General features: G+C 47.0%; 1 protein-coding gene across 1 annotated transcript; it reads left to right on the forward strand.

Moving 5' to 3' along the window:
- The first annotated feature begins 8,788 nt into the window (after positions 1-8,788).
- c3h2orf88 (chromosome 3 C2orf88 homolog) lies at positions 8,789-10,858 on the forward strand. Its single transcript, XM_070875869.1, has 3 exons — positions 8,789-8,848; positions 9,399-9,831; positions 10,205-10,858. The coding sequence occupies exon 3, from the start codon at positions 10,442-10,444 to the stop codon at positions 10,709-10,711; it is 270 nt and encodes an 89-aa protein (XP_070731970.1). The 5' UTR covers positions 8,789-8,848; positions 9,399-9,831; positions 10,205-10,441; the 3' UTR covers positions 10,712-10,858.
- The last annotated feature ends 255 nt before the right edge of the window (positions 10,859-11,113 follow it).

The following is an 11,113-nucleotide window of genomic DNA, read 5'->3' on the forward strand; positions in this document are numbered from 1 at the left end:
CGAGTCTGCAGCATGTAAGTGGTCATCAAGAGAGGGTGAGAAAAGCCAGGCCCCATTCCAATAGTTATCTGTTTTCCACCGATTGGTCACAAAGAATCAATGTCCCCACTAAGACACCTATTAAATTCCAATTATCCACAGTATGATAAGATGTTTCTTCAGATGTTCACATCACTTCCAAAGACCTCCAGAGAACATCCGAGCTCCCTCGAGGTTGAAGCAGAGCAGCCTTTTAAATGATGCGACCTGTGATTTAGAACATGGCGTCCATACCGCTGTGAGTAGTTCCAGTTAGTTCCATTTAGTTCCATTTTTTCCCAGTGGTTTATTCGGCGAATGATATTGTGGGCGAGATGTGTGCGAGGTGCCGAAAGTAAGGATGGGCAATCTCCTGGGCGTTAGTTTCGGCAAATTTGATCATTACGACAAAAAACAGTGGTCGGGCGGTATTATTAAATCTCGGCGTTAATTACGTGCCAAAAGTAATGCTGGCCGATATTATGGGCGTTGGGATTACCCATTCTGATGATTACGCCGCCAAAAAGTGGGCGGGTGATATTATTTTTTCTCGGCATTGTGCACATGCGGAAAGTAAAGCTCGGCTATAAATGACTGAGAAATGGGTGTCAGTTTCCATTTTGTGGTTAAATGGGTGATATCTGGTCGTTACCCGTCATTTCAGTGTTAAAATGGATGTTAAGTGGGCGTTATGCATGCAAAAATAATGGAAAATCTAGCCCATAGTCTCAGAATAAGGGGCCGCCCATTTAAAACTGAGATGAGGAGGAATTTCTTCTCTCAGAGGGTTCGTAAATCTATGGAATTTTCTGCTCAGAGAGCTGTGGAGACTGGGTCATTGAATATATTTAAGGCGGGGATAGACAGATTTTTGAGCTTTTTAAGGGAATAAAGGGTTATGGGGAGCAGGCACGGAAGTGGAGCTGAGTCCATGATCAGATCAGCCATGATCTTATTAAATGGCGGAGCAGGCTCGAGGGGCCAGGTGGCCTACTCCTGCTCCTATTTTTTATGTTCTGCATATAGATCCTGTGATATCGATAAAGGGTACTGTTCATCATCAACTGCTCGAGTCAGTATAATTTTATAATCGCCATTTGCCTTAGTCTACAAAAAATAGGTTTGACATCCGACCTAATCCGAATATGTGCATTGTATCTCTTGATGCCCTCACAGGTGCATACATTACCCACCTCCAGTATAAGGTTAGAAGTGGAGAAGTTCGCTGATGATTGCACAGTGTTCAGTGCCATTCGCAACTCCTCAGATAATGAAGCAGTCTGGACAATATCCAGGCTTGGGCTGTGTAATGTATGCACCTGTGAGGATGCTCACAGATTTGCAGAGCTGTTGCATTGTGAGTGGCTTAGCCAGACACGTGATGTTCACAAGACTCAATAAAACCCCAGCCAGGTAAGTCTAGGTTATCCACGATGAGGTATGCAGTTATGAGTCTAGTGGATGAACTGGTAATGTATAATGCGATTGTTCAACCTTTGTTAATAAACCAACTAGTTCTTACCCATGAAGCAAATACATTACAGGCTGCTAAGTGGCAAATAACATTTGTGCCACACAAATGCCAGGCAATAACCATCTCCAACAAGAGATTCTAACCACCTCCCCTTGATATTCAACGGCATTACCATTGTTGAATCCCCCCCACCATCAACATTCTGGGGGTCACCATTGACCAGAAGCTTAACTTGGCCAACCACATAAATACTGTGGCTACAACAGCAGATCAGAGGCTAGGTATTTTGTGGCAAGTGACTGATCACCTTTCTCCCCAAAGCTTTTCCATCACCAGGCACAAGTCAGGAGTGTGATGGCATATCCCCATTTGCCTGGATGAATGCAGCTCCAACAACATTCAAGAAGCTCAACACCATCCAGGACAAAGCAGTCTGCTTGATTGGCACCCCATCCACCACTTTAAACATTGACTCCTTCCATCACCGGCACACCATGGCTGCATTTACAAGATGCACTGCAGCAACTCACCAAGGCTCCTCTAGCAGCATCTCGAAAACCCGCAACATCTACCACCTAGAAGGACAAGGGCAGCAGGCGCCACCACCTCCAAGATCCCCTCCAACTCACACACCATCCTGACTTGATAATATATCGCCGATCCTTCAATGCTGCTCGGTCAAAATCCTGGAACTCACTACCAAATAGCACTGTGGGAGTATCTTCAACACACGGACTGAAGCGGTTCAAGAAAGCAGCTCACCACCACCTTCTCAAGAGCAACTAGGGATGGGCAATAAATGCTGGCATTGCCAGCAATGCCCAGATCCCACGGTAATGCCAACTCTCACAAATTAATCACGAGACACGCGACTTATAATAAAATTAATCTCAACTCGCGATCTCATCATTTAACTGTGAAAAGTCATGATTTTTTTCCCTAATTTATTAACCTACATTACACCTCCTGGTGATTAGCTGCTCTGGGGCAAGTCAGGGCAATCAGCTGTAAGATTCTTTGATTTTCGCTGTTCACAGGTCTGGCAGTTAATTGAAAGCAGAGGAAACCAATCACGATGCGAAATGATGGGGAGTAGCCAATGGAAGAGCAAGGAAGGCGGTGCCCTGGCCATTTTGTGAATTTGCGTTTCTCCCTGCGCTAGGTTGATCTGCGTTATGATGGTACTGATGATACATCGTCATCCTAAGCGAGACCCGGCGGGCAGGGGAAGGCCAGCTCAAGGAATAAGGTGGTGGTTACACCTTCTTCTGGAAAGGTAAACCAGAAAAAGATCGCCGCTTCCACGGGGTTGGCGTTGCCATAAAAAAATGAACTAATTGGCTGTCTCAGAGACTCCCCTTACGGGATAAACGAATGCCTCATGACTCTTCGGATCACCCTAGCCCGGAACCAGTGCGCTACGATGCTCAGCGCGTTAGCCCCAACACTGGATGCTACAGACGAGACCAAAGAGGAGTTCTACTCCAGCTTCAAAATTACCTATCCCGAGTACCAACGGACGACAAGCTGAACCTCCTGGGTGACTTTAACGCCTGAGCTGGAAGGGACACAGACCTCTGGGGAGGTGTGATTGGCAGAGATGGGGTAGGGAAATCCAACTCCAATGGTACCCTCCTGACGAAATGTTTAGAACATGGCCTCATCATAACCAACACCCTATTCCATCAAAAAGACAAGTATAAGGCTTCATGGCAGCACCCTTGCTCCAAGCACCGGCATCTGCTAGATTACGTCATCGTCCAAGCGAGAGACCGCAAGGACGTGCGCATCACCCACGCCATGACAGGAGCCGACAACTGTTGGACGGACCACCACCTAATCCGCTCTGTCATCACCATCAACGTAGTCCCAAAACAGCGATGGCAACAGAAACAATGCCGCAGAAAAATCAACGCTGGAGCACTCCATGTCCCGACTAAGAAAGCACTATTCAGCCAGCGCCTCACTGCCAACCTGGCAACTCCCAGTGACCCAGAGATGCAGAATACCCACAGCACCTGGTCTGCCCTCAAGGCCTCCATAATTAGCACCTGTGAAGAGATGCTCGGTCACTCGACCAGGAAACACCAAGACTGGTTCGACGAGAATGACCAAGAAATCCAGGAACTAATAAGCCATAAGCACAAGGCGTTCTTGGACTGGAAACAGCAACACAACTCGAGAGCAAGAAAGCAGCTCTACAGACGTCTAAAGGCTGAGGTCCAACAAAAAACTCGCGACCTAAAGAACAGATGGTGGGTGGAGAAAGCGCAGGAGATCCAGCAACTAGCCGACAACCACATTATGCATGGATTGTTCATTGCAGTCAAGTCCACTTATGGCCCAAGCATCCAAGGCCCCACCCCACTGCTGGCCAAGAACAGAGAGGCACTCATCAAGAACAGAGAGGCAGACAGTACTCGCTGGAAGGAACACTTTGAAGAACTCCTCAACCAAGACTCTGTTTTCGACGTGAGTGTCCTCGACTCCAGCCCGCAGCATGCTACCCACCACCACCTCAACACAACCCCAGCCCGGCATGAGGTAGAAAAAGCCATCTGACAACTGAAAAACAACAAGGCTTCAGGAGCAGATGGAATCCCCGCCAAAGCACTAAAACATGTCAGAGAAACCCTTTTGGCGCAATTACACAACCTCATTTCTCTCATCTGGAAGGAGGAGAGCATGCCAGGGGATCTCAGAGAAACGATAGTCATGACTATCTTCAAGAAAGGTGACAAGTCTGATTGCAATAACGACAGAGGCGTTTCCCTGCTGTCTGTCACAGGGAAAGTCATCGCAAGAATCCCCATCAATCGCCTTCTCCCAGTGACTGAAGAACTCCTCCCAGAGTCGCAAAGCGGATTTCGCCCACTAAGGGGCACAATGGATATGATCTTCACCATGTGACAAATCCAAGAAAAATGCAGGGAACAGCACCAACCCCTGTACATTGCCTTCTTTGACCTCACAAAGGCCTCCAACACTGTCAACCGTGGGGGATTATAGAGTGTCCTCCTCAAATTAGGATGCCCCCAAAGATTTGTCACCATCCTTCGCCCGCTACATGACGACATGCAAGCTGTGATCCTGTCCAATGGATCCACCACAGACCCAATTCACGTTCAAACCAGGGTCAAGCAAGGCTGTGGCATTGCACTAACGCTCTTCTCGATCTTCCTTGCGCAATGCTCCATCTCACCCTCAGTAAGCTCTCCGCTTGAGTGGAGCTAATCTACCGCCGCTGCCTCAAGCCCAGATCCAAAGTCTTCCCATCCTGTCATTGAACTACAGTACACAGACGACGTCTGGGTCTGCGAACACTCGGAGGCCGAACTTCAAGCCATCGTCAACACATTCACAGGAGCATACGGGAGCATAGGTTTTACGCTAAACATCCATATGATGAAGGTCCTCTACCAACCTACCCCGCCACACAGCAATTATCAAAGTCCACAACGAGGTCTTGGATAATGTGGACCATTTTCCATACCTCAGGAGCCTATTGTCAACAAGGGCTGACATCGATGACAAAGTCCAACACCGCCTTCAGTGTGCAGTGCAGTCTGAGGAAGAGAGTGTTTGAAGACCTGGACCTCAAACCCGGCACCAAGCTCATGGTCTACAGAGCAGTAGTAATAGTTGCCCTCCTATATGCCTCAGAGACATGGACAATGTACAGCAGGCAGCTTAAAGCACTGGAGAATTACCACCAATACTGCCTCCGCGAGATCCTGCAAATCCATTGGCAGAATAGGTGCAGAAACGCCAGCATTCTCGCTCAAGCCAACATCCCTTCATCAAAGCACTGACCATGCTCGATCAGCTCCGTTGGATGGGCCACGTAGACCGCATGCCCGATACGAGACTCCCAAAACAAGTGCTCTACTCGGAGTTCCAACACAGCAAGCAAGCCCCAGGTGGGCAAAGCAAATGCTTCAAGGACATCCTCAAAGCTTCCTTGAAAAAGTGCAACATCTCCCCTGTAGTGTATGTAGGCACCTTTAGTGATGACTCCATGAGGCAGGGTATGATACTTAAACTGTGTAGACCTGTAGTCCTTTATTTGCAGCTCCAGAATGAGGACAACAAGCTGCGAGTTCCTTTTTATACTGGGTTACCTGTAGTGTGCAGGTAACCCTTAGGTCTACAGCAGGACCGGGTTCATCCAATTCCTGCCCAGCAGCGTGGGACTGTCGCCGGCTACAATCCATAGGGGGAGTTTGTTCAACATGCCGCCCTGGGAAACCTGGACGTTCATGCTGCCAACGATTTCGATTTTACCTTTGGTGTAGGTGAGCAGCTTCACTTGGACAGGAGACAGTTTTGGTCGATTGGTGGGATTTATCCAAATTTTTTCAAAGGTCATTTGGCTCATCACAGACTGGCTCGCCTCTGTGTCGATTTCCATGGAGACTGGGACCCTGTCGATGTCCACTTCCATCGTCCACGGAGAACTTTCAGTGGAGCAGGTATATATTCCATACTCTTCTTCCAGGGTTTGAGCAACTTCCTCTTCATCTGTGTCAGAGCCCGGTTGATCAGACAACTCATCAGAGACACGGTGAGTACAGCATTTTCTGCACATTCTCTGAAGGTGCTCTTTCTCTTTGCAGCCTTTGCATGCATAGTCTTTGTAGCGGCACTGCTGGGCCCTGTGGCTTCCTCTACAGCACCAGTACGGGGCCATCTGGTTTGCCCCATGTGGTGGGCTCAGGGTTGCGGGACTTGGGGCAGCATTTCTACCTTTAGAAGTATCCATGCGGTGCAATGCGCTCGCCGGTTGAGAGTCCTGGGTCAGCATTTGCTTGGAGTCACCGGACGAAGCCATGTAGGCTTGGCTCACTTGGATTGCTTTCTGCAGGAAGACCGTGATGTCAGCCGAGAGCAATTTGTGTAGGAGGCCCTCGTGGCCCATTCCAATGACAAGTTGCTCATAGCTCTTGCTGGTTGCCTTCTCCGGGGCTAGTAAGCCCCGATGAGCCAATGGATGGTGGGCGCACAACTGCTAAGCAGGATAGCCCTGCGTTTGTTCGGTAGTGTAGCCGGTGTGTCCCCATCCATATAAAGAAATGTCCCAATCTTCCCCCTCTGTAAATTGCTGGAAGTTGCTGAGGTTAGACATGTTGAGTGTGTAGTTCGTGACCTTGTATTCCCGTCGCCAATTATAGTGTATGTAGGCACCTTTAGTAATGACTCCACGAGGCAGGGTATGATACTTAAATTGTGTAGACCTGTAGTCCTTTATTTGCAGCTCCAGAGTGAGGACAACAAGCTGTGAGTTCCTTTTTATACTGAGTTACCCGTAGTGTGCAAGTAACCCTTAGGTCTCCAGCAGCAGCACCCTCTGGTGTACAGGTAAGGTGTGTACAGTGTAAAGCTACATTCAGTGTTGCATAACACTATTACAGGCATGTAACACTGTAAACAGGCACGCATACACAACACCCCAACACCTGGGAATCCCCGGCCCAAGGCCGCACAAAGTGGAGGAAAAACATCAGAGAAGGCGCCGAACATCTCGAGTCTCTATGCCGAGAACAAGCTGAAACCAAACTTAGATGAAGTCCTTACTACTAGGGGAATCAAGGGGTATGGTGAGAAAGCAGGAATGGGGTACTGAAGTTGCATGTTCAGCCATGAACTCATTGAATGGCGGTGCAGGCTAGAAGGGCCGAATGGCCTACTCCTGCACCTATTTTCTATGTTTCTATGTTTCTATGTAAACAACGGAAGGAACGCACAGCATCCCAAGCCCCCCACCCACCCGTTCCTTCAACCACGGCCTGCCCCACCTACGACAGAGACTGTAGGTCCCACAAAGGGCTCATTAGTCACATGAGAACTCATTTTTAGTGTGGAAGCAAGTCATCCTTGATTCCGAGGGACTGCCTAAGAAGAAGATGGAATTGTGCATGGCAAGGATGATGAAGCTCTTCGTGGGAAAACTGCCCCCGGCGGTGAGGTGGGATGAGGTCCCGTCATTGTTCAAGCAGTTCAGCAGTCAGCGAGTGCAATCTGTTGAGAGTGAGATTTGGGTGGGGGAAGGAGAGATGGTGGAACAGGACAGAGAGATAGGGTACAGAGCGAGGATTGGGAGAAAGTTGGAAGTAGAAAGAGATTGGGGGAGAGTGAGAGGGAGACACAGAGAGAGATGGGAGAGATAGGGAGAGATATGTAGAGAGAGGGAGAGAGAGAGAGAGAGAGAGCACGATGGGGGCACAATAGAGGAATGGGAGTGAGAGAGATGTAAGCATAGAAAGAGTGTACAAAGAGATGTGGAAGAGTGACGGGGAGAGAGGAATGGGAGAGCGAGATAGGGTACAGAGAGAGGATTGCGAGAGATAGGGAGAAATGCAGGTACAGAGAAAGGACAGGACACAGGGGAGGGGAAAAGAGATCAAGACCACTGGAGGGAGGAGAGAGAGTGATGGTGACACAAAAGGAAGAGATTGATGAAGCCAGGGGGAAGAGGAGTGTGGGAGAGATTGGGGCAGGAAGAGAGAGAGAGACCAGGCAGATAGAGAGAGTAGACGCTGAGGGCAAGAGATAGTGTGATGCAGGGAAAAGCAGAAGGGGGCCAGAGATAGAGATGAGAGAAAGAAACTGAGAAGTAATGGAAAAAAGACAGAGAGACAAGGGAGAGTGATTGATGGAGAGATGTGGGGGAGGTAGTATGGAAGGAGGGGGCAACAGAGAGAAACCAGAGGGGTTGGGGAGTGAAACCAGAGGCAAGGGTGAGAAAGAAAAGGGAGAGAGATAAAGGGAGAGGAGAGAAGGAGAAGTGAGGAGACTGATAGATGGATGGTGGGACAAGAAAGTGAGTAATGAGGAGTTGCACCAGATGGTTTTTTTTGAGTCGTGACAAAAATCATTCCTGTAGGTAAGCCCACACGCCCAGTTAACTTAAGTAACTTTATATGCCAAATCCGGTAATGTAGCATTATCCAAGGTCAATCGGGACACTTGTAATTTGCTAATTGGATATGACAGCAGCCCTCCCATGTTGAATAATGGAAGAATAATCCAGTGGGTCTCAAACTAGTGTCCGTGTAAACAGCCCGGTAAACAGCAGAGCGAGAAGAAAAAACCCTGAAACACTAGCAGCCGTGCAGTGAAGGGTTACATCTGAAATTGTGCCAGTGTTCCCAACAGGAGCTATCGAGCATAATCTCACTCCAGGAAGAGCAGGGAGGTGTTGTGCGGTGAAATATTCAACAAGCATGTTGCTGAACCCGTAGGGTTACCTTTTCACATTTTCACAACGTTTTCACATCACCAATCACATCAATGTTCACAAAACTTATCTGTCTGTGGTGGTTGTGTTGGCCACCAGGTGAAGACTGGTGATAACGGGTAGGATTTTTAAAGTGTGTTTTGCAAAACATTTTCTGATGTAGTAATATAAGTTTTTGTAAAGAGCTGTGACCTAAAAGAAAAAAACTTGCATTTATATAGCGCCTTTCACGGCCACCGGACGTCTCAACACGCTGTACAGCTAATGAAGTATAGTCACTGTTGTAATGTGGGAAAATGTACCTGTTCGAGATTAAATAAAGCCACTAATGAGGATTAGAAACCAAAAAATAGCAACTCATGATTTCTTACCAAATCTCATGATTGTTAAGAGTTTGTCTCATGCTTTATGATACGATGGGCTTGGCATTACTGAATGAATAAATAACTGATGGGTCATCTGCCTGTGTACGGTGCGGGCGGGAGGTGGCGCTCTGTAGCTGCAACCACTAACATTCTTTTAAGCGTACCTATATTTATTTTTTCCTTTCAAAAAATGTATTGTAACATTTTGCAGGTAAACGAAGCAACGTAAAGCAGCATTTAAATCAGTGCGGAACTATTTCCTGACATTTGAGACTGCGAATATTTTGTTTATTTTTCTGAATAGGAAATGCTCCCAAACATCAACCGAAAACCAGTGGACACAAATGACACAACCCAACAAACATCAGTAGTTCCATTTCTATCACCAATCTTCAGAAGTACCCAACTCAGGGCTGCAAATCCGCGCGTAGAAATGTTGGAAGGCAAAGAATGAACGGTTTGGGATGTGTTTTCAAAAGACCGGCGGTCGTGCAGCTTTCGGATTTGTGAGCTGCTCTCGCGACTGGGAGTTTGAAAATTTGGCTGAGCAAAATATCGGCACGTCTGATACTGGAAAGAACCTCTGACGGCGGGAAAAAAAACGCTACATTCACAACATAAATCATGAGCAGCGTGAGGAAAATTGGATACTTAAAGCGCCCATGAAGATTAATGTGCAACAATAATCTTTGCAATTAGGGATGCCCGTCATAAATCTTTCGTTCCCAGCTTTCAGGGTGAGTGATGACTGTTTACTTTGATGTGTGACAACATTAACAGTGTTGGTGAATTTTGTGAACATTTTTTATGTCCCAGTTGTTTATTTCTTACTCATGTATTTTGTTGTTACTAGTGAAAATAAGTGCATCGCTGTTACAAAGTAATACTATTCACACCGAGACAATATTAATTAAATTGCCATTTTCGTCTTTAAACAAGCGCGGATCTGCGGAAATGTTATAAGGATGGGCTAAGCTACCTACGTGTCTATACATTCTGGCCACTTTACAGGTTGTAATAGTTACTGGATTGCTGTATAAATCGCATTGCAATTGTTCTTCATATATATGTTTATTTTACGGAATAATATATTCGCATGTTTTTTCACAGATGACATTGCCCATTGATTGGTCATCATGACAATGAACTAGGGGAATTTCTCAGATATAAGCATACGGTAGATCAGAATTTTCAAAAACCTGCGATGCTGTGCGAATGATCTGCATTGCTGTAAACAGGACAGGCAGCTTTTCGACTGGAGAGAGACGGAGAGCGAGCGCTGAAGACTGAGGTATTGAAATAAAGACACATCGGAATATTTTCAACATTTTTTATTTTGATTGCGCTATGGGCTGTTTTAAGTCAAAACACAAGTACGCAGTGCAGAATGCCAACACCGCAGAGCAACAGGACAGTAAGAAGTGTGAAGGAGCTGAGACCGCGATGGTCGAGCCCAATTCAGTGGAGATACGGGAGGACGCGCTGTTAGTGAACACGGCGCTGCTGGATTACGCACAGCGCCTCTCCGAGGACATAATCAACACAGCAGTGAAACAGTGGGTAGAAATCGAGAGTCGATACAGTGATATTCCCTACATTGAAAGTGACGCGCCCTGAATCGCCAAACACTAGCAGCTCCCACCAGTGTGCGTGTGTATGAGTAGGGTAGGAAAACAAGGAAGTCCTACATCCAACGCTACGATTGTAATGGCGGTCTGTGCAGGACTCGTCTTCGCCTCTCTGCCCTTGATCTGTTAAATCGTGGCCGAAGTACGTGTTTGAAAAGTAATTATGAACCCAACTCAAATAAATAATAAACGAAAAACACTTTTAGTGCGGAATGTTCCGTTGTACAATCTGGATTAGCTTTTTGCCAAGTGTATCAGGACATTTCTCGTCCCTCCCTAAAAACACACACAATCCTGGGTATGCTGCTGCTGTGTGTTTATTCTAGGAACTGGGCAGATTTTTAAGATTAGCTTGAGTCAGAAAAGGCAGATATTCATTCAAAAGTTTAAA

Source organism: Pristiophorus japonicus, chromosome 3 (genome assembly GCF_044704955.1).
Source record: "Pristiophorus japonicus isolate sPriJap1 chromosome 3, sPriJap1.hap1, whole genome shotgun sequence".
Taxonomy (NCBI): domain Eukaryota; kingdom Metazoa; phylum Chordata; class Chondrichthyes; family Pristiophoridae; genus Pristiophorus; species Pristiophorus japonicus.